General features: G+C 41.3%; 1 protein-coding gene across 1 annotated transcript in view; it reads right to left on the reverse strand.

The window, feature by feature from the left end:
• Positions 1-20,253: 20,253 nt before the first annotated feature.
• Positions 20,254-24,523, reverse strand: part of UMODL1 (uromodulin like 1) — a 50,532-nt gene continuing 46,262 nt past the window's right edge. The window contains exons 21-22 of the mRNA XM_077790896.1: positions 22,239-22,446; positions 20,254-20,295 (exon numbers count right to left, since the gene is read on the reverse strand). Coding sequence (XP_077647022.1) covers positions 22,259-22,446 — 188 coding nt within the window. The 3' untranslated portion in view covers positions 20,254-20,295; positions 22,239-22,258. The remainder of the gene's footprint in view (positions 20,296-22,238; positions 22,447-24,523) is intronic.

The raw sequence follows: 24,523 nt of genomic DNA on the forward strand, positions 1-24,523 counted from the left end.
TCGCCTAGAGCTGGAAGGTGAAGATACACAAGGAAATAACAAGATTAAATGACTTGTAGTTCACCTGCAAAAAGCCATGTCATTCCTTTGGGGTGATCAAAGACTCAGGACTTTGAAAAAAAAAAAAAAAAAACTCTCTTTAAATACTAATTTCCATCTGTTTAAAAACACCTTGTTAAAAGCATGAGTTTACCAGGAGTTTAAGTTCCCAAAACAAAGAAGGATGAAGCTAAAAGAAATACAGAGGGCTGCTGAATTGATGAAGGCAGTATCTTTTATTAAATCAAAGAACACAATGTGGAGAAAACCAAAATTCTCATGGATTTCTAAGCCCCTCAGAATTAGAAGCAGCAAATGTTAGGGAGAAGTGCTAGTGACAGCTGAAAAATAAACAACCCATCTTGAGGCACTCAGTTTTCTAATTTTCCCTCCTGACAGCCATCCCAAGCACTTCCAGACTCTCACTTGTCATTTTGAAAGTCAGAAATGGAATTTCTTGTGGAAATCACAATTTGGGGGAAGTGGATAATGCTGTTTTTACCTCTTTTTATCCTGCAGTAGTACCAAACTTACATGTCCAAGAACTTCCAAAAATGTCTCAGTACTGTCAGTGAGGATGTGCTTTGGTCTGTGGGTGTTAGGAGTAAAGGAAAAATGGGGTTTGTAGGTAAGAATTGTGCTTCCCATGTGTGTAAAAATGTCTGTAAGTTCACATAACTGTCATTGGTAAAAATCAAAATGTGTTTCATCATTATAAACAAGACCAAAAATTTATCATTTGTGCTAGGATAACACAAACAGGGCTCTGTGGCCAGCCTGTTCCCATAAGGAAATGCTGGTGAATGAAACAGCATTGTTGTTATTATTATTATTATTATTATTATTATTATTATTATTATTATTGATAATAATAATAATAATATTCCTTAGAAGCAGAATGTACCTGCACACGTGTGGTCACAAAGTGTGGTCACAATATGGATTTCAGACTTTCAAACCTCCCCTGCCTTCTACAATCACTCAAGATAATTATTACTGTCATTGTTGTTGTTGCAATTTTCTTTTATTTTCATTATAATTGTTATTAATAATAATACTGATGTTATGATTTTAATACTAGCTGTGGGTCAGTGGCATTTCCAGCTGCCATTCTGCATTATTTACAGCCACACTTGTGTAAGAAGTGCCCTACCACTGAATTTTCTCTTCAGTTCCTTAGTGTGTGATTCCAGAGGGCTCAGCCCCCTCAGCTGCATTATTCAGAGGAAATAACTGGATTTGTTTCTGTATCAGCTTATTAACTCAGAACTGTAGGTTTTTATTTTATATTTATTTGCTCATCCATCATAAATCACAAGATTCTCCCATGTCTAAATTGCTTCCAGAAAAGCTACTTTTTGTAACTTCAGTGCTAGAGAGAATGCAGGGTGGTTATTTTCATCAACTTTCTTATTTCCTACTGATTTGTGCATTTCTAATTTGGTGTGATTTGAAACAGCACAGATATGATAAATCTCAAAAGCCCCAAGACATTCAAAATGTTTGGCTTTAAATGCACACTCAAAATTTACAAGTCATGAGGGTTTAAAATGTTACAGGGTAAAAGAAATATTTCTGAGAAGAATTAAAATGTAATCAGATATAAGGAAAAGAGATGGTATTGGCATTGAGTATTCAAGGAGTATAAATTGCCTTGGCCTGAGACCTAAACAACACATCCTGTTCCAACAGTTCCCTTCTCCCACATCAACCACACTGAAGACCTTAAAACAAGATCCAAAATCCAAAACTCAGCCCAACCAGGCTAGGGAAAGTCATTATTTTTTTCTTGGGGAGAAAAAAAAATTATGGACATGGAAAGGAAAGAAACAAGAGACAAAGGTACCTCTATTTGCCTCCTGGATTTAGGGAATTTGGAGTTCATGCTGAGATACTTTTTAATGCATTATAAACTATTGATGTTTCCAGTTGGCAAAGCAGAGTTCCTCTTGTGCTGCTGAGCTGCAAAGGTGATGAGTGGGCTCTGAGTAGCTCTGCCTAAATAAAACCTGCATTTTCCTTCCCAGCCTTGCATTGCATTATCCTGAAAAGAGCAAGTGGAAGAGAAATCCAATCCAAAACACCAGGACAAGGAGAACAGATAAAGAACCAGAGATGCAGCTGAAACAAATCAATGCCCACAGGTCACAGCAGAGCTTGGAATCCCTGGGGCTTCCAAAAGATGGATTTGTCAAAATGCTCTGGAAATAAGGAGAGCAAAAATAAGGAGAAGGTTTGTGTGCAGGACAGGGGTTTGGAAGGGAGGAGGTGTGCTCTGCATTTGGGCAGGGCACAGCACCAAAGCACAGCACCATCAGAGGATGCTGCAGCCCTGCACAGACACAGCTCAGAGAGGAGCAGCCAAGGGGGCTCCAGAACCACAATTAGAAAAATTCTGATTATTTGCATCTATGCTAATGGCATCCTGCTCTTTCTGGGACTGCATTTCTTTACTTCTTTCTTCTCTGCTGTGCATTTGCATTTGTTTGCTCTACCAGGGAATAAAGCTGTGTAGTCTCCCTAATTCTGGAAAGGAAAATGAAGAGAAAATTGCAGAGAAGAAATTTTCAGCTTTCTATGAAGCAGCATCCCCAGCACAACATCTGCTTCAGGAACAACATTAAAATACCCCACTGTCAGAGAACAAATATCCACTTTAATCACAGACCACAGGTGAAAATAAAGAAATTACCTCTGGGTTCCAGGGTAGGATTCAAGAGCACTGAGCCAGGGAATGTTGTGAACAGTAAAAGTGCAACTTCAATAACCCAACTCTGATGCTCTGTATCCACCCCTGTGATCAATTATTTTGTTTCACCTCTAGATATTGGAACAAAGAATTCATTCAAAAAGCACCTTTTTGCCACAGGTGTTTCAGGATGTTTTTTAAGAAGGATATTTTATAAATCACGTTTTCCCCTTCCCAGCCTTGATCCATAGAATTGAGCCACAAAATTTTGAAAATTATTTGGGCTCAGCATTAACAAAAGTAGCAGTGGGTGTGAGAGCCATAGGGATCCCTGTGGTGTTTCAAAACTCTGAACTTTAACCTCAACACTCAAAATGTCACCACTCTCCAAAGAGCTGCAAGGTGCTCTGAAAAAAAGATTTTCAGTCTGAAGGAAAGTTTTGGCTGCATTAAGGCTGAACAGTCTGGTTTTGACTCTTACCTGAATTTAAACACTTTGATTTCCCAACTCTGTGAAATTGCAATGTTATCCAAAATATACAATTATAAAGGCAAAATAAAACTTACTTGGCAGTATTTTGGGAATAAGTGTTGTGATAAGTTTTCCATGATAATTCCAGTAAAAAGAATCCACTTCTCAGGGAGGTTTTCTTTACCTGTAAACAGGTTTTGTTTTTTCAATAGTCTGTTCTCTCAGGGGAAAAAAACCCCTGTAGTTAAAGACTTTTCAATGGAGCAATTTTTTTGCCAATGACTCCTCTATGTTGATAATTTTCTTTAAATGCTTTAGGTAATGACTGTGCAAGAAAACCTTGCTCCATCTTAGGCTGACTTATTTCATACATACCTACACCCTTTTCATAGTCAATCATTTCTTTTGCTTCAACACCATGCAAAAAAATACCAGCACAGCCAGGATCAGGATTCCAGACTTCCACCACTTTTTTCAAATTGTTGAGGTTTCACAGAAAAAAAAAAATTAAAAAAAAAAAAAAGGAAAAGGAAAAGGAAAAGGAAAAGGAAAAGGAAAAGGAAAAGGAAAAGGAAAAGGAAAAGGAAAAGGAAAAGGAAAAGGAAAAGGAAAAGGAAAAGGAAAAGGAAAAGGGAAAAAAAAAGGAAAAATTCTAGAAATGGGAAGTGAAAAAGAAAAGGAGGTGCCAAAACATCACCCTCAATACAAATATCACTAAATAGGAGCTATGGACCTCTCTTGGCCCCCCAAGGCAGAGACAAAAATTGGCTAAAATTAAACTGCTTTGAGCTCATCCCTCTAAAGCAGTTTGTGCTGGGAGAACCAGGGAGTGAGTTAAGAGTTAAGCACTGTGAGAGATCAGAGGTTCAGTGCATCAACTCTCCCTGGCCCACACTTTTTTTAGAAGCATAGATGTCACTGGGAGAAAGTGTTACCTCTTTTTATTCAGAGAAGGCATTTGTGAAAGATTTTCCCTGTTTTGTTGTTGTTTGGGTCGGGTTTTTTGGGGTTTTTTTTTGGGGGGGGGGGTTTTGTTTGTTTTTTGTTTTTTTGTTTTTTTGCAAGGAAAGGCTCCAATCATACATTTTTCATTGCTTCAGTGACAGGTGCAAGATTTAAAAGATTCAGGACCAGAATTAGAAGATGAGGCCAAAGAGAATGTGCTAAGGGTATGTGGGGGAATCTCTTTTGGTTGAATGTTGATCATTAATTGGTTGCTGTGCTAAAGTGATTTTCTTCCAACAATCCACCCCACATGTTTGAGTTAATACTTGGTGCAGCAGCCAAGTATTCCATGTTTGAACAGCCTTGGAATCCAGTCTGGGTTGGACCCCTCTGCACAAATAGCACAAGGGCAATGGAGCTGCTCCCTGCTGAGCATCCAGGCACAGGGGCTGACCCTGGAATTCTGAGTAGCTCAGCCTGCAGAGGAACACACAGGCAGTTAATTCCAAGTTTGTTTCACTAGGTCGATTTTTCTTTCCCAAAAAATTAAGACTTTTGCTCACGAGCAGTAACACACAACTTGTTTTCCTAGATAGGTGTGCCTTCTGTAGAATCATCCCGGCAAAAATCTGGGATTTATCCTCAAACATCTTAAATCCCGGTATTTATCATTAGAAACAGTAAATAAATGAAGGCATGAATCAGGTAAATGACAATATAATTAACATCTTTAAAGCAGTGAGCTAATATAAAAATGAGATAATAGGTGACTCATGTAATTACACAAATATAAATATTATATCCATTATAACACACATTACCAGAGTCACAGGATGATTTGTTTTGGGAGGGACCTCAAAGATCATCTCCTTCCAAACCCCCTGCCATGGGCAGGGCAGCTCCCAGCACAAGGCTGCTCAGAGCCCCAGCCAGCCTGGATATAGAGTTACAGAAATTTCTGTCTCTAAAATACCAGCTTGACTCTCCCACTCTCTGCCTAGCCTCAACAGAATGGCAGTGCCAATTACTGCAATTAGTGACAAAGTTAACTCCATGTGTATGTGGATTATTGAATGCTTCTAGCTGCTTTTTTTCTCACAATAAAAAACAACCTCAACCTTTGTGCACTTTAAAAAAAAAGAATTAGTTACCTGTAATGAGTGCTCAGTATACCAGGCATGGCATGTCACAATCCTTTTTTATGCTCTAAAGCCTCACAAAAAACGTCCCTGCACAACACAGGTGTGGGAACAGGAATTTGGTGACATTTGTGAACAGGGTACAGGGAGTTGAAACAGCCTTGTGTGCAACCAGCCCATGAGTTTGTGAAAGATGTTTCAGCCTGAGATGATTTTGAATTTCCCTGTGATGATGCTCTGGGGCAGCTCCAAGACATCCAGCTCCTTTCTGGGTTAATCCCACTGCCAGGTGGGCTCAGCTCCCCGTACCTGTTCCAGCAGATTTCTGAGAAACCATTTTGCAAGTCAGATATGAAAACAACAAGGGCTTAGCTGGAATGCAAATTATTCTTCTGGGGCCTGCCAGCATTAATGGGAGGAGGATGGGACCCATAATCTTGTTTTTCTTTTTCGTTTCAGGACTAAAGATAATGGAAGGCTCCCTGGCTTACTGTCTTCCTTCTAGGGCTCCAGCAGGAGATCAGTGACTAAGACTTGTCCTCTGCTGTTATTTCTTTGTCTCAGTTCCTTAGAATGCTCTTTCCTTTCCTCACTTTAATCTGGTCTGGTTTGCTCTCCTGAGGGGTATTAATTCAATAATTATCTAGGCTAGGCTCTGGCATTGGAGACTTTCTCCTCCACCAGCCTGATCTGTCCCTGCTTTCGAGACAAACACGAGAATCTGGCACGTTAATCTAGCAAGAATATACCCAGAAACAATTCAGCTAAGGATCCTTCTCTAAAGCACCAGTTCTTTAAATGAATCACCACAAAACCGTCCTTCAAACTCCTGTATGAGCCCTGCAAAGGAAAGGTGGGTGAGAAAGTGAGAACTGGGGCAGTGGAGGGGCAGCACCAATTTCTGCTCCCTGTGAACGGTGCCAGGGCTTGAGGGAATGGCATGAGGTGGTGTCAGGAGAGATTTAGGTTGGATTTTAGGAAAAGATTCTTCCTCTAGAGGGTGGTTGGGCACTGAACAGGCTGCCCAGGGAATGGGCACAGCCCCGAGGCTGCCAGAGCTCCAGGAGTTTGGACAACATTGCCAGGCACAGGGTGAGATTTTTGGGGTGTCTGTGCAGGGCCAGGGTTGGACTCTGATCTTTGTGGGTTCCTTTCAAATCAGGATATTCTGTGATTCTGTATTTCAAATATATAGTGCATAGGATAAGAAGAGGATCTATGATCACTAACAAATAAAGAAATATTAAAATAATTTAAAACATCCTTTCAAGTACTCCAAGATTGTGTTGACATTGGCAGCCACTTGATTTCAGTGCCTAAGGATTGTGAAACAACTTTAAAGTTTGCATCTCTACAGCAGCTGCCATTTGAGGTTTTCAGAATATTCTGGAAATATGATTCGGCTATATTTCACAATTCATCAGGGTTTCACTAAGATGAATTTCTCTTGTTTTATTAACAGAGAAATTCAGTGGTTAGATATCTGGCTGAAGCACTTCCACAAAGATTTCCTGAAAACTATGGATACCACTCCTTAAAGACTAAAAATCTGCCCACATCTGGCACAGAAAGCTTTCAGATGAATTAGTGCAGCAGCTCAGTTGGTACCACAGGAGGCGAAGAACTGGTGTGTGCTACTTTGTTTTTTTGAAAGTTTTAAAGTTCTTCTAAAAGGTCCTGTACCTTCTGATATTTATATATTTCCAATGAGTTTTCTCACGCATGTTCAGGTAAATAATGTTTGTTTTGCATTCTTTTTTGTGGGTGGGGAGAATTAATGGACTGTTGGTTTGAGCAGTGTGGTTGGAGAGGTGGCAGTTTCACCCTCCAATCCACTGTTATTATTGCTATTGCATATGTAGTGGAGTCAGAAAATAAAGTTGACTTTTAAAAGTTCTTTTTCTTTCCTTTTACATCTAGCCTGCTTCTGTGAGTTATTTTGTGTCACAGTGCAACAGGTGTGTGGAAACCTGAAGCACTTGGAAAAATTTCTATTTCCCTGAAGATAGCTTAAAACCCAAATAAATGCAAGTGATTGAACAACATGAGGATCTTTCTTCTATTTATTTACTTTTAGGAAAGCAATGCAAGCTGTGGAGAGACATAGAAATAGAGAAACTTTTAGGATTGTAAATGTATTTCCTCAAGAAAGGAAGAAGTGGTTACCCACTGCTAAGTGGAGTACTTTGAGATACACTGCCCACGTGCACATTTATTGCTCATTCTCCACCATGTGTCTCTCTGAACAGCAGAGAGCATGAATGGACACCAGAGTGCAAAACAGGATGGGTGTGGAGGGTGGTGAGAGCTCCTCTGTGTGGAACATAAGGGGAGGTGGGTGCAGAAGGCACTGAAATGAAAAATCAGTGCTTGAGGGCCTCATGACATATGTGTCCTTACAGATAGAGGAAATATATAAATATATGCACACGTGAAATATAAATCACAAAGGCTGTTGGTAAGTAATCTCTTTTTCTGTGATGTGGCATGGGAGATGCATTACTGCATGGCATAAAAAACCCCCCAAAATATAAATATTTCTTTGATCAGTGGCTGGGTATTTTGCATAGAACTTATTTCTTCCACTGTCTCTTATTGCACTGTGATCTCCTTGGGAAAGGGACAGTCATGTCCCACAAAGGGCCAGCACAAAGCACAGTAAGTACAGTAGCTCCACTGTCAATCACAAATTATTAATTAATCACAATAATCACAAATTATTAAATCTTCTTGCTGGGCATTTCTACTGCCTTTGTCTTCCAGTTACTGCTAAAGACAAAAAAGGAGCTGTGAACTCAGTCTCAAGAAGGGGAAAATGGCTACAAATTCTGAATTAGTCTGGTATGAAGCCGCTGGGAATTCAGCTTACAAGAAAGATGGAGACAGACTATTTATGAGGGCAGGTGGTGGCAGGGCAAGGGGGAACAGCTTCAAATTGGAAGAGGGTGGGTTTAGATTAGATATTTGAAAGAAATTATTTCTTTTGAGGATGCTGAGGCCCTGGCACAGGTTGCCCAGAGAAGCTGGGGCTGCCCCATCCCTGGCAGTGTCCAAGGTGTGTAGGATGATGCTCAGGGCAGCCTGGTCTAGTGGAAAGTGTCCCTTCCCATGGCAGGGGTTGGAGCTGGATGATTTTTAAGGTCCCTTCCAACTCAAACCATGGAGTGATTCTCTGATTCTGTGATAACTTTCTGTTCAGCTCTGCTACTTAACAGGGAAGGGGGAAATTACTCTGCTGGAGAAGATGAAAGGGGAGGGAGGAGCCCCTCCTTTGTTGAGCAATCCTGAATCCACGTCTCACTTTGCAATTTTAATAGTCAGGTGTAAACGGTCTTCTAACCTGAGTTAATCAAACAGCAGGTGAATGAAATTTATGGGGAAAGATTCATGTGCAAATGTAAAAGAAAAGTGCACACCCCGGATATTTATAGAAAAGCAGTAATCCATGTACTCATGAAGTATATTTCCCTATAGCTTTTTTATTTAATTTTATTTTATATTTTATTTATTGGAAGTATTTTCATAAATCTGACTCCAATTTCCACTGCAGGTGCTGTCCAAACAAGCAACACTACCTGAAAGTTGAAGTCATGTCTCTAAAATTAACCCACAAAGGTCAGAACCTGCGTTCAGTTGAGGAGAACAAAAGAACGCCGGTGCCATTTCTGATCTTATCACTGCAGATCTGTGTTTGCTTTTGCTCCAGCACATTCTTTTTTCCCTGTTCCTGGCTGTAAGTGCCTCATGGCCCAGCCTGAGAGCAGCGTTGTTGGATTTTCCCATTGTTCATTATGTTCATTATGTTCATTATGCACTGGGGTAAGGTAAATGTGAGGGATGAAGGAGGGGACCAGCACTGCACTACCTGAGAGGAGGTTTGGGAAAAATAAAACATGGCTTGGTCACAGCCCAAACACAAAAAGGTAGATCCCAACTAGAAACAAAACACATCCCACTGGCATGTTCAGGTGATGTGCCAAAATCTGTCTCAGCTCTAAGTCATGCTCTAAACACTTTGGTTTGTGCTGGGATGTGCAGACACTTAAAAGCATCTTTCCCCTGTCCCAAATGTGGTTTTGCAAAACCCCTGCCCTCACTGCTGCTTGTGCAGCTTTGGGCCACCTGGGGACAGGTACCCAGAGCAGCTCCCAGGGGTGGCAGGTCCTTTGGGAAGCAGGACAAAACTATTGGAAATGCAGGTGAACCCAGTGGGAAGAAATTATGATGTCTGACTCCAGTTCAGAAGGCTGAATGATTTCTTTATTATTACTATACTATAATACATTAATATACTATTTAAAGGAGATACTAAAACTACAAACCTACTTTTTTACCTACCATATCCAACTAACTCACAACTTGTGACTCTCTCTCTCTTTCGCAAAGATCCAGCCCCAGGTGGATTGGATTGGCCACCAGGCTCAAACAATCCTCACCAGAATCCAACCAAGCAATCACCCCAGGGAAACAATTCTCCAAACACATTCCACATAGGAAAAACAAGGAGCAGAAATAGAAATTGTTTTCTCTTTCTCTCTGTGCACCTCTATGAAAAATCCTGAGAGAGAGAGAGAAATGTGCTTGCCACACAGAACAATCTCCAGGCTCAAGTACACAGCCCAGCAGGTCTCCATGGGGTCAGAAAAGAGTCTCATTAGTTCACTATATCATAGACAGGTTTGTGGTTTTGCTTATTTCCTGCATTACTGCACTGGAAAGCAGCACTTTCCCAAACTCATGCCACTTGAAATTAATAGTTATTGTTATTGCTGCCAGTACAGAAATAGAGGGGATGGAGGGAGGAGCACTGAGAGGTTCATTATCTGACTGGGAAAAACATATTTTCTATCCTAGGCTGGTCTTCTCTCCACTAAATGATTCATCCAAAGACATTCCTGCAGGATTCCAGAAAGGATCTACTCTTATCCCATGAAGCCTGAGATTTGACTCATTGTGGTTGGCTCTCCAAACTCCCTTAATATCCCAAAGCTTTCCCTCCTTTCTCCAAATGAACAATATCTTTGCTTTTTTGTGTATAAAAGAATAAAACCAAGGAGGGTTTGGGTTTTCTTGATATTTACCACCCAAACTCTGGTTTCTTGACACCCTGAGTAGGTTACCCTTGCAGGTGTAGTGAATTTACCAGATACACTCCAGCCTTGCAAAAATCCAGTTTTATAGTTTTTCAAAGTATTTTCAGCCATACTGTTGTTGGCTGAAGAGGGAGAGGAGTCTGTTCTGCCCCAGGTGAAAGGGGGAAAGAGGAGGACAGAGGAGTTTTGAAGGAGCAGAAATACAAAGCAGTTTTCAGTAGTGATGCAATCACGCAACAAGATGCCTCCAAAAAGCCACACTTATGGTGCACTTTTAATTAAGAAAGATTCTGTTCACCTTCTAGCTGGTCAGAACTGGGGAAAAAATGAGGAGGGGAAGGACAGAAACAATGACACACCTCACTTATGGCTGTCCTTGGCTTGTTCCCCTAGCTTGGGGAAATTCCCTGCAGCAATGTGAGTAGAGAGTCAACAGCTTCACCTGATGGTTATCAGCAGACACCGGGATTATAAAAAGAGTGATTACATCATCTCTAAGGATCAGTTGTAATTAAATTTGTCATTGCACACAAACAGGGGAATGTACAACATGTGAGCTCATCCAGCTCTGTGAATGCAGTAGTTGGAAGAGATAAAATATTGCCCACATGCATCAGGTCTCAAATCTTCTTCCCCAGAGGTTGTGGACAAATGAGCTGGAATGTTTCCTGAGGGTGTATTCAGGAATATTCCTGAGAGCAGATTCAAGTGACAGCAGAGGAAAAGCTACATGCAGGAAGATTGCACTGCCCTCCTCTCCCATCTTTGGAGATTCACTTCTACCAGAGCTCATCCTGTGAGCTACAGAAGCTCCTTTCCTCCTTCAGTTCAACCCATCTGACCACGAAATCTTGAATTGTTCCACTGGCTGCAATAAGAGATATTTCATAGAACCATAAAATGGTTTGTGTTGGGAGGGGCCTTAAAGTTCCAAAACCATGCTATGGTCAGGGACACCTTCCACAATCCCAGGTTGCTCACAGCCTCCACCAACCTCATTTTGAACACTTGCAGGGATCCAGGGGCATCCACAGCTTTTCTGGGCAACCTGTTCCAGTGCCTCACCACCCTCACAGGGAAGAATTTCTTTCTAATATCCCATCTTGGAAGGACAGTAGGTTTAGAATCCCATTCCCCCTTGGCCTATCACTGCATGCTCTTGTATAAAGTCTGTTATTCAGTTGAGTGATTCAAGACACAGAACAGGAACTGTGTTTCAGAAGCCATTCCCACTTGAAGAAGCATAAAAATCACTGAGTTTCCAGTTCTGTAAAGAAAGTGATATGTCATTTGATTTCTATAGGAATGTGTTATTTGCCACGGGGCAAAGAAAAGAAAAATCCATAGCCAATGATAAAAGTACACAGTGAGTGGCAACAAACTGTGAACAATTGAATTATTGTATCTGTTGCTGTTTTAAAGGGAGAGCTGGAGAAAGGTGTGGAGAAATGAGTAAAGAATTTCTGTCCTGTGGTCAGAACCACCTGCACAGGCTTGAGGTAGTTACAGGTCAGGCACCAAGAGAAAAATGCTCTTTATATGTTTTGTGTGATCTCTTCATCACACATAGATTTCTTCTGCATGGCTCTGCAAATCCCTTTGTCAGCTAAAACCACACATTGCCAATTTACACATACCTGTGGTACAAAAGAATAGGATATATAGTGTGAACTAATAAATGCATCCTGGTAAGACATGGCAAGTCATTAAGCTTTAGAATATGGCAGAAATTATAAAATACTTTAAGAAGTTTAAACTGGACAAATAAGTATAGTCACAACAGGAAAAAAAAAAACAAAACCAAAGGCCAAAACCTTTTATTGTTTGTCTGGAAGGAATGTGAGAACCTGTGCTATTCTTGGGACATGGTTTCAAAGTACTTTGAACAGTTATTTAGGTGTCTTCTTCTGCTTGGCAGATAAACAGAATAATCTGAGGAGTTCTCACTGCATAAGGAATCACTGCTGAGAACAAAACAACACTTTCGTTTCAGATCCTGAGCAGCTTCCACCTTCTGCTGGGAAGGAAAACCCAGCAGTGCCAAGTCGTGTGAGAAGGAAGGAAGGTGACAAAAGCACTTTGTGCACGTGTAGCTCAGTGCTGGCTCGCCTTGGCACGCGTAGCACAGCTGCCTCCCCCTGCTTTTGTGGTTATGAAATCTGTGAAAGAAAAGGAATTGACTTTGCAGTGTTGCACAACAGGTCACGAATTAAACAGGGGAGATTCGTTTTAGGGCTTAGAATCATAGATTCATTCAATGGTTTGGGTTGGAAGGAGATTTAAAGATCATCTAGTTCCCTCTGTCATCTATAGATCACCTATAACACTCTGCCATGGGCAGGGACACCTCCACTAGGAGTGGTTTCTGAGAACCCCATTCTGCTGGCCTTGGACACCTCCAGGATTGGGGAATCCACAGCTTCTCTGGGCACCCTGGGCCAGGGTTTCCCCACCCTGACAGTGACCTCTGCCTGCCTTGGGTGCCCCCCTACCACTGGCACCAGCACATGGCCAAGCAACGGCAGGATTAGCAGAAAAATAAAACTCAAATCCTGCTGGCAGGAGGGAGAAGAGTTTCTCTGTGAAAAGGCAGAGGAAGAATTGCTCTCTCCCTTCAGCAGGAGAAGCCCCTGCTGCCAGCCCAGGGAGTGGAGGCTGATCCTCCACCAGGGCATCTCCAGCAAGGTGTGTTTGGTCAGCTGTGACCTCAGAGGATGGTGTTTTATCAGCTGCCAGATTCCTGCTCTGTGCCAGTTCAAATCCCTCTGTGTACCTATTGAAAAGAGGGAGAGGGGCTGCTCCTGGGGACTGCACATCCTCTCCTAGCAAAGCCAAAGGCACCCCTGTGAGCTCCCAGCAGAGAGCTCAGACAACTGGGAAACAGGTACAGAACATTAACTCACCTGGCTGTGCTGAGGGAATTGGTCAAGGCTGCATTGGCAGGGAAAGTGCAGTAAAACTTTCCATGAGATTTTACTTGGGCATGTTAATAATGTAAGGTTGGTTTTCAGGGGCACCATGAAGCACTTATCAAATCCAGCAGCTGTAATTGCAGGTTTTGTGTGTAACTAGACAGAAAACCTGAGTAAAGCTGTGTCAGTAAAGGTGCAGAGTGTGGCTAAGGGATTCTGTAGGTTAGCAGGGTCTATCTGACTCCCTCAGGAAGTGCTAAAATAGACACAGATCTGTTTGCATCTTTATGGAGACTGGGAAAGAAAAAAAACTCCAAGCAGGTGCCTTTAGAGCACAGACACAGTTTGTTCAGCTGACAGGCACTAATACCTGTCCCTAAACAAACAAAAGCTGTACAATCACAGAAATTATTTAAGGCTTTGTTTCATCCTTTATTCTATCTCCTGCTTCATCCATCATGTGCCAAATGCAGCAGGAATTCCAGTAAGAAGCTGCCATGAAGACTTACCTCAAATATCAGTGACTTGCACAAAGAGAGGTTGTGTTTTCACTCAGCACCCCACTTTAAAAAAACCCAGGGACCATCACATTCACTTCAAATTTCATCTTTTCCTCTTAATTTTGTATTTCCTTGAAAAAGGTGAGCAGATGCCTGCACAGGCCTGGGTGAAGGCTGCTGGGAGGCAAATGTGTGTCACATCTTGCCCTCAGTGACAAGTGACAGAGGCAGTGACAGCAGCTGAATGGATTTGGGTGGCACTGGGGAATTCAAAGCTGGAGGAGCAAAGATGCAGCACACCAAGACATGGCAGAAATATCAGCTGCTCACATGGGTGGGGAGACACTTCCACCTGTGGCTGCAACAGAGGAAGGGCAGTGAATCAGTAGCACAGGTCACCCCAGGTGCTCCTTTCTCTGTGTGTATGATTTTATCCCATGAAAATCCCAGTATCAGTTTAAGAAATTCAATTGTGGGGAAACTGCAAATAAATTTTGCGCTTAAATTTTGGGGAAATAGCAAACCTGGAAGATGCCAAACATGCATTTTCTCAGGGAGGCCACACAGCCTCCAGTCTGTATAGGGAGTACCAGAAGAGGTGCATAAGAATTGTGTTTTCTTTGGGAGTGCTGTGTCACAAGAGAAGTGCAGGATACAGGACATCCAAGATACAGGACAAAGACACAGTGTGGACATCTTGGCATGTAAAATCCTTTCAGGGTAAAATGTCCTTTCAGGGAAGAGACTAAACTTCACAAGGTCGTGCTTCTCACTGACCTTTCAGAAAACAGAGGTGCCTTTCTCCTCTTCAAGAATTTGATGTCACAGCTGTAGCCACTCAAGTGAAAAGTAGTCAGATAAATGCTAACAGCTAGTCAAATAAATGCCAAGAAACTCAGGAAATTTGCAGCAGAATCTACCATCTCCTGTGACTAAGCCAGCTGATTTCTATATGGGCTACAAAATGTAGTCTTATCAGCTGAAAATCTCTCTGGGACAATAAAAACATGCCCAGAAGCAAACAGCATCTTGTTCAGATGTAACTCCTGATGTATTCCTTACACACACGAAGGGAGGGACCTCAGAGCTGCTCTGTAAAAATTAAAGTTGGATTCAGTAAATGTGACATTCTGAATTCCAGTTCCTCTGTCCCACTGTGACACGAAATAACTCACAGAAGCAGGCTAGATGTAAAAGGAAAGAAAAATAACCTAAAAAAGTAAACTTTATTTTCTGACTCCACTATATATACAATAGCCAAAGTGACAGTGGATTGGAGGGTGAAACAGCCACCTCTCCAACCACACTGCTCAAACCAACAGTCCATCAATTCTCCCCACGCACAAAGAAGAATGCAAAGCAATCATTATTTACATGAACAGTGTGTGAGGAAATTTAGTTGAAATACATAAATATCAGAAGGTAGGAACTTTTAGAAGAACTTTAAAATTCTCAAAAGAACAGGGTGACATTCCTCCATATTTTCACATTTTTGGCTGAGTAGTCCAGTGGAGAACTTTGATCATTGGGCAGGTATGATACAGAGCACAATTCAGTGTGCTGGAATAATCCTGAGAACACTATTGATATGTAACACTCAGTAATGAGCCTCTCAAAGCTGGCACAAGAACAAACACACGACCCTTCTGTCTCCATGTACCAATATCAGCTGTATTTATTCAGAAATATTGCTGGGAATCCCTTCCTTCATCTTCTCAAATTGCCAGATGCCAAAGGCAGCTAATAAATGAAGGCACTGTTCATGGCCAGCATTCCATATCAAAGCTGCAGAGACCCTGAGAGGCAAAGCCAGACATTTCCTGAGTGGATTTGCAGAGTTTCAGTGTTATTAAGCATAAGCCATGAAGAATCCACACTGTCAGTAGTGTCAGTAGCTGCCAGCACGCTCCCAAGGATGCAGTGATACTGTTTGCTGGAATAATTATACCTAAATGAAAATTCTACCCAAATGTCTCTGTCAGGAAGGCAGACTCTTCTTGGAATTCAGAGTCACCTGGAGGGAGCAAGGTTTTTTGGGATGGATTTGTGTCAGCCTGCTGAGAATGCAGCTCCTCGTATCCTACTGAACCATGTCTGATCTGCCTCCAAATACCAGTGAAAGCAACTCCATAATGCCACCATACCTGGAGGTCCCAAACACTCCTCAATGCTTATATCAATTTTTTCCTTGGATTTTCCCAAAGGCTTCATCCAGGTGAGGAAAGATAAAAGTTCCATGAAACAATTTGCCAAATATTCACTGCATCAGCAATAAAGTAACCAAAGCTTATTTTCTCTTCTCATTTTCCTTAGGTTCTGGTCCTCCTCAGAGTTACCTGTAGCAAAACCAGACACCCAACAACTCAAAGAAAAGCAGCTGCCAAATGATTGTGTTCTTTATGGGCTTAAACAACAATATAGTGGAACAGAAATGCCACTTTATTTTGAAATTTATTATTTCTGTAGTAAAGCAGCAAAAGGAGAAAACCAGTGTTGAAATAAAGGTTTATTACTTCACCTGTTCTTACAAATGCTTGTAATTTTCCAGAAGGTATTAAATATTTTATATGTGAGAAAGTTACCTAGGAAAAAGCACTTTTACTCATATCTCCTCTGTAAAGACAGGAAGAGGAAAAAGGGGAAAAGGTGGGCTCAAATTGATCTCTGCATTGTAAAATTGCAGTACTCCTAAATATGCCTAACTTTCTCTAACACACACCTAAACACACAAAAAATAGTTGGATAAAACTAATATTTTTTTCAGTCCTTACAGTTATTATTTCCCCAAATCCAGCTTCTAAGCATAAACACTGATTTGCCTTGACCATTCTAATTGGTTTAGCCTTCATCATAGAGAGGACTGAACACCAGCTGATTCAAAGAGAATATTGTGAGTGGATGTTTTGAGGTCCATTGCAAGCAGTACACCAGTGTTTTATTAGTGAAACTTCCTTACAGAATTTGAACTTCCTTGCTCTGATCTTTTCCTTGCCATCTCCAAATATTCTGGCTTTTTCTCGATTCTTCCTTTACTCTTGCACTCTGACTGTTTTGAGTGTGCAAATATTTGTGTTAGGTCTCTGAAACTCTTCCTTCTGTGGATATCAGAGGAAAAATCTCTGGGGAAAGGAGGGCAGGAGAGGCAGGGAAGAGAATTTTCTGCATGTGAATCAGGGAAGCCATTAGGAGGCTCTCTGCTCTAGGCTTTTGACTAAATCATACTCAACATCATGGTTTTAGATTAATTACAGCCAAACTTTTTCAGTTCCTTTGTTTCCTTCCGCAGCCTGCAAGAAAACTTTCCAAACAGGCATTAAAAACCTGACTTGTTTCTATTGTAATGGATGAGGAAATTTTCCAATATCTCAGCTTTTTCCCAACTCCACTGGGAGCAGATTTTGGCAGCATTAAAATATGGGGGAAAGGAATAGTGGTGAGTGTTTTGCATCAGGTGTCAGCAGTGTTGTGCTCTCAGTGAACAATGGGACATTAGACATGCACACCACTGGCCCAAAGGGCTTCTTAGGAAACAGTGTGAGAAGTCAGAACTAAGTCTTCATTTCTCCATATTTTCCATCCATTGTTTTAAATAATTATTTGGAGCTTCATTGAAAGAGCAAAATATGGGCAGTATAGAAAGAGAGAGGAAAAAGAGAGAGGAAGCATTTCCACACTTGTTGCTTACCAGCACTGATAAAATGAATGTTGGGAGCTTTGTTTTTATTTATTTATATGGTTACTTATTTACATTTATGTTTTTAAATGGTAGAGATGTCGACAGGGCTGCAGTGATCATGCCCTGGTGGGTTTCACAAGCCTGAGGTATATAGGCCAGGCAAAGAGTCAGAACACTGAATTTTACAAGACCAAATTTTCAGTTGTTTAAGGAATCAGTGGATACAACCCCCTGGAAAACTTTCTTCAGGGATAAAGGATCTGTAAAGAGCTGGCCACTCTTTAAGAACCTATTAATTCAAGCAAAGAGCACTCAGTTCTTCTTTTGGAGCAGCTGTCAGAGGTGTGCAAATTAAACACCTGGGGAGGCTGGTGTGACAGGAGTTTCAGACTGAGTCACCACATCACTGCAATAAATTGGACTGGGAATGTTGAATGCTCTTTTGGTTGCCTTTGATGAAAAGGATGAAACTAAAGTGTGTTTGCCCTTTGTAAAGATGAAGAAAGAGACCCTTAGGAGGTACAGGAATATAGTTGGTAGTAACTGCAGTCAGGTGGGGTTTGGATGAGGTCCTGTGTCATGTTTTCAGTGATTTCTGAATATTATACTGATACTGGAGCAGTTCAGAAGCTGCCACATCCATCAAGTGCAGGTCTTTAATACCTGTGACCAAATCACACAGGAAAACATAACAGTACAGAAGTCAACAATGAGTTACAAGGCTGCTTTTATTAAGATATCAAAATTCCTATAAACAGACTCAGTCACAAATAACAGTTTCTGCTGAGCATGCAAGGTATCAAATACAAGCTACTGGTTCACATTTCATCCTGAGGAGTAGTGCTTAGCTTTTGAAAATGGCATAGCTCCACCAAAATCAACAGGCAGATCTCCAATTCTATCATCTCCAAGAAGTTCAGCATTATAACTACTAAAAACTAGAAAAAATATTTATAGTAAAATAGCTGATCCTGTCACTCAGTGCAGAAGGCAAACACATTTCACATTTGACAGCAAATTGAGCAAAAGTTAAGAGACTCCTGCATAACAAGAACTAATGGTTAGGTTGTTGTCCCAAGAAGTTGTGGACTCTCCATCCCTGGAAATGTCCAAGGCCAGGCTGAGCACCCTGGGATAGTGGAAGGTGTCCCTGCCCATGGGCAGGCACTTGGAGCTACATGGTCTTTAAGGTCTCTTCCAACCCAAAATTCTATGATTTCATGCTCATCAGACCAAGACTGCAAAGAGAATTTATAGTTTCACCACTTAAAACTAAACGGATTTTTTTTTTTTTTTAGACCAGGATCTGGTGACTTATTTCCATAAGGAAAAGACAAGTCAAAGTGTCTTATTCCTTACAGAGTGACTTGAATCTGAAGTAGAATGCAAATGATTACTCTGAAATTTATTGATATATTTTAAAGGTATATATAAAAACTCTAAAATCAATCAATACAACCTTTTGCAAAATATGGAAGACTTTTACCCAGTAATCTTACTACTTAATGGAAATTGGAGGATAGAAAAGCCACTTTCCTATGCTATTCCGTACCCAAAAATCAGCACCTCAGTGCTATGACTACTTAGAAACATTCATGACTTCAAGCTAAGGACCATTTTCCACTAAGAGTTATTTATAATGGTGTCCATTGAGCTTAAGGAGGAATTTATTTATAAATTACTAAACTAGATGTGCCCCAGGCACAGCAGATTATCCCTGTGCAGGAGGAGTGACTGCAGCAAACAGAACCAAGGGCTGGTGGGACAAGTTATTGACACCTCTTCACCTCCCATATTCCAACACGCTCACTGAGGTGGAGATTGGGGGCAGCAGAGAAGGGCAGCTCAGGAAAGAGCCCTGCAGGGGATGCTGACTGCATAAAGAGATTTTGGCTCCAGTTTATCCAGCTGAGCAAGCTGTTGTTGTGCCCAATGGGCCGTGTAAAGGGAGCCTGTGCTGCTGCACCGATGGTCTTGCAGCCAGGCAAAATTCAGGTCAAATTTATAACTCTTCATTTGCAATTGGAGAGCTTTCAGGTGAGCAGCAGTGTGTGGCTTGGCTGCACAGTCATTAGGGTCTAATTAAGCAGAATACACAGGTGCCAGTTGATTTATCTGGAAAAAACATGGGCTGCCAGCAACAAAAATAGTTTCTTTTTTTTTTCCTTTCTTTCCTTTCCATTGAAACTTTCTCATTTACAGATTTAATCAAATTCAAAATCTCATGCTGAAGAACACCCTGAGCAGGTTAAGCCCCAGATCCACAGTGGCTTTTCCTTACTTGGTGGCAAGTCCAAGGCTTGTTCACCAGCTTCTGTATACTTAAGGCATTGCACAATTAGCTCTTCAATGCTGTTGCAGCTCAAAGCTTCAACCTCACCCTGAGTAAACAGCAAATTACAAACCAAAAAAGAGATCTCTCTGAGGGTTTGCTGATTTACTTCCTTGAATATCAATGGAAACATTCAGCTTTTCAATATTAATGGCACAGGGATGCTAAGATGAGCACATAATGATATGTTCACAGTGAGAAAACCAGATCTTGAAACTCAAAGAGAGAGCCAGATGTCTTTTTCTTCCCTTCTATTTTATCAATGGAAAACCTGACAAAATTCACTTCAACCTGGAGCTGTTGTCACAAAGAATTCTTAGGATACCAGGGAAGAACCAGACTGCTAAGGAAAAAAAAAGAGGTGGAGGGGAGAGAGGGGGTATAGAAGCTTTTTATATATTACTTTAATTTGAAAGAGTCAGTGTTGTGTAGAGCAAGGAAAGCCAAATGTTGAGTGAAGACAAAGTTCAGTTCTCCATGTGATGAGATATGATCCCACTAGAAAAAAAAATATAAACCAAATCAATCAGGATTGAGACAGGTAATCAATTCCCTTCCAAAGACATTAAATACATAGGAAAGAAGAGCTGAGTAGTGCCAGCTCCAATATGGAGCCATCAACTGAAGCTCCATCGTGATGTAGAAATGTTACAAGTCTGACAATATCCTTTATGCTCCAGCATCTTTGCTCAACTCCAGATTTCCCATTACTGTGAGGTATTACTCAGGAGAGCAGAATGGTGAATCCAAGAATGATGAATGGAGAGACTCAGAGATTTCACGTGTAGGTTTTAAGTCTGAAACAGAGTAAAATTTAACAGGGTAGAAAATCCATCTGGATTTAGGTGAAGTGTATTGTGTAGTGGCTTGCTAGCACGAGTAGAATATGCTGTTTAGTCTGTTAACTTTGCTGTGCTTATAAAACTGTCCCAGCCAAGGAGAAAAGAATGTAATCTCCAAGGTGAAGTGATAAGAAGAGCCCCTTGAACTCTGAAACCAAGAGAAGAAGTCTGCAAGAATGGACATAGGGATTAGAAATTCTCTGTACAAAGGGCCAACTGTAAATTGTAACTCAAAATCAACATAATGAATATGCATGAACCTATTGTAAGATTCAATGTATATGTAAATTAGTGCGGGATAATAAAAAGGATCGGGGAATTCCCAAGGGGTTCGAATGCCCTTTGAAGAGGATCCCTGCGGCAGGGGAAATCCCAGTGTGCGCCCAGCGCTGAAAAAAAATAAAATTACCGTTTCCCTACACAACTTTATTGGAATTGTGGCGTTTTGATTTTTCATCCGCGTGTCAAGTCAATGAAGCTTGATATGCCCTTTTTGCTGGGTTATGGCTCTGTGGTGGGATTTGTATCCCCCAACCAATTGTGGCATTGTAGATGGAACTTCAGCTGCTGGAGTTGCACCAAGGAGTCCCAGGTACCTTCCCTTGGGGGTTCTGACACAGGCAGCCCTTGGGAAGCCACCAGAGCATCACCCTCACCTGCAGCCATCTCCTAGGAGCTGCCCAGAGATGGGTTAGAGGGTGGCCTTGGGATGAAAGCCATGGAAGCACAGCTAAATGTGACCACTCCAGACTTACAAGCAGGAAGCTGGGGTAGCTTCCCTGCCCTTTGCCTGGGGTGTATGTTAAACACTTGTGTGCTCAGTGAATTGCAATGAATGATCTGCAAATCCCATGGGGACGTGTCCAGTGCATTTCCTGAGGCCATGGCATTGTCCTGAGGGAGGCCTGCAGCAGGGAAGGGTCACTGACTGACTCTGGCAATAATGGCAAATAAACCCGTTTCCAGGAACAGAATTCCATCCACAGCAAACATCCTGGAGCTGTGAAGTGGTGTCAGGTGTTGTTTCTCTGCCTGCCAGCTTTCTCACTTCTCTCTCCTCCTCTTAAAGACACAAGCATGCAAATGATGCTGAGCTGCTAGAACAGACTAATTCTGCACAAACATGCTGAATCCTGTGGTATCCTGAAAAAGTGTTAAATTCCCAAGACCATGTGGCAGTGGTTGAGTTTCCTCAGAGTTGGGTTTTCAGACTCTCTGCAGGCACATGTAAGCACTGCTTATGCATCTCAATATTTCAAGCTCTTTATGTTTAACATCCCACTGCTTTCTCAAAAAAATATCAAAAAAATAATAATTAACCCAAGCTTTTGCAGAAAGGGGTAACTTCTGAGGAAAACTTATAAAGTGAGTAGAAAAATTTCCCTCCTTCATTACACTAGTCACTGATTTAAACCCAAAAATTTGAAAACAGGGAAGAACAGTAGGAATTTCTTTCTTACTTATATAGCCTTTACCCACAGAAAAAAGGACAGCAAGTTCAAATATTCTCATATAAAAGATGGTTGTCTACAAATATTTCACAATTTCAAGAAAAGATAAACAGCTGAAAAATGCAACTGATCATAACTGAGTACTTACATGTGGTAACCTGTGAATCACTAATCATAGAACACTTGGTAGCTGAAGTTGTCAGACTTGATCCTGAGGTTGTATCTTCCTGTCTTTCTCTGGTACTGGAAGATGAGAAGGGTCACAACTCCCAGCACAAAACCAAACACAGCAAGGGCTATGAGGATGATGTATCCAATTCCCATTCCAGCCAGCTTCTCTCTCTTAGAATCAGATGCTAAAAAAAAAAAAAAAAAAAAAAAAAAAATCAAGAAGTGAAAGAAAAAACTTAAAATTCCTAAATCTTTTGCTGGGAGAGAAACAAGTTTTGCAGATTAATTAGCCAACATGCCAGTACAGAACTGTGCTACAGAAGTGTATCAGCCTTCTGGGGAGGGTGATTCTCATGGAAAGGGTGTGAGGACAGACCATGTTCTCTTTTTACATATCAGTAAAAAGTGTAGAGTCCCTGCAGACATCAGCATGATTTTCAGCTAAAGTAAGAATTAAAGAATTAGTACTGGTGACTTTTAGAAATGCTGCCTTACTTTCAGAAGTACTTAAGAGGTAGAGCATTCCCCTATCTTAATCCTGCCTCCATTCCTCTGTAATTATAAAAATGACTTGATTTGCTTTTATCATGTGTGTAACTGTTCTCCAAACCCAGAGTATCTGGGGAAGGATTCTCTGTGCACAGGACCTGCTGCAGACCTGTGCTCTGCTGGAAGAGCACCCAGACTCAGAGGGGAAGGAAAGAATGACCCAAATGCCTCAGTGTGGGCAAGAGTCAAGTCCCACATTACCAAGTGCCTCCCAAGGCACCACAGATTACAGATAGAAAGTGTTCTCCTGCTTCCCTTTGAGCCACTTCCACAGATTTGTCCAAACGTGCAAGCAGAAACCCCTCTCCCTTTATTCTTATGCCTCTCTTCATGTTTATACAAAATCTTATAATTCCTTCTTGCAAAGGCTCAGTGCACCTACAAAAACATGCATTTGTTTGCTTACGTTTTCAGGACAGCACTTGTTTTGCCAGGCACTTGTGTGGTACCTGAGGTACACAGAAGATAATTATCACTGCACACATGCATGCAGACAATTAGAGACAAAATTTTTGGCCAAAGGGCACTGCAGGCAGCCACAGAGTTCAGTAAGAACAGTTCAAGCTACAGACACCCAGGGCATCATTCTAAGACAGGCCAAAGCAGTGCTGTGTAATATATTTAGTCTCATTTTTGAATTTTGGCATGAAATAAAGGATTAAAATAGAATATGCACAGTGGAAATGGCAGCCTGTAGCCAGATACAGAGCAGGCCCTCCTGGGGACATGGAATAGTGACTCTTGCCATAGCATGTGACCAGGTGTTGGCAGAGCAGGTAAAGGTTTTCATGTTTCACTGCAGCATTTACACCTGCTATTACACGACATCATTATTCATGTTATCCCCTTCAACACAGCAATGTAGATCACTTAAATTGTGGGCTGATTTCCAAACTAGAAATAAGAGACAGCATGCAAAAGTGCCACCTTTGCCTAGAAATTAATTTAGCACAACCCAGAGAAAGCTCCCCTCACCAGAGGCCCTTTAGGGAAATGACTATTTTTCAAAATTAGAAATTAATCAGGATCTCCAGCAAAAATGGGAGGAAGAGCTACTTGTTGTAAGAGCTAAACAAAGAAAGCTGCATTTTTTGCTTTATATTCTTTATAATTTTTTTAAAGAACTAATTCAGAAATGAGCACTGAGGTACTATTTGAACAGATCATGTAAAGGAAAAAAAATATATTCTTCTGAGTCAGAGTCAGTTCCTAGGTCCAAAAAGAACATTATGAACTGTCTGTTTATGGCAGCCACGAGTTAAGACTCTGATATTGGTGAGCCAAACCATTCTCAATGAGTGTTTTATGTTAAGAAGTTATAAATGTAAGTTGGAGGGGGCCAAATGACTGAAAACATGAGAGACCAAGGGTGCCCTTGAAAGCATCATTCAGGCTAAATGCAGAAAAAGCAGGTGCACAGCAAATCAGACCTTGCTTGTCCCTTGCTGGTGTTTGCCCTCAATTAACCTGTACTGCACCAAATTAACCAAGGGTGCTGTGCATCAGCTGTGCTGTGCCACTTCCCCTCACCCTGGTAATGAAGTCAGTACCAGGGAGCCAAAGGAAATACAACAATAAAATCTCTTATGTCCTCTGATTTGGGACTTCAGAGCCCAAAATAATTGCAGGCTAACAGCAGTGTAAACACTTGGAAAACCGATTGCAATCTTAAAAATCGACTCTGCTTTCACACCTTACAATTGAAATAATTGT

The sequence above is a fragment of the Lonchura striata genome, chromosome 2 (assembly GCF_046129695.1).
Source record: "Lonchura striata isolate bLonStr1 chromosome 2, bLonStr1.mat, whole genome shotgun sequence".
NCBI classification, from domain to species: Eukaryota; Metazoa; Chordata; class Aves; order Passeriformes; family Estrildidae; genus Lonchura; species Lonchura striata.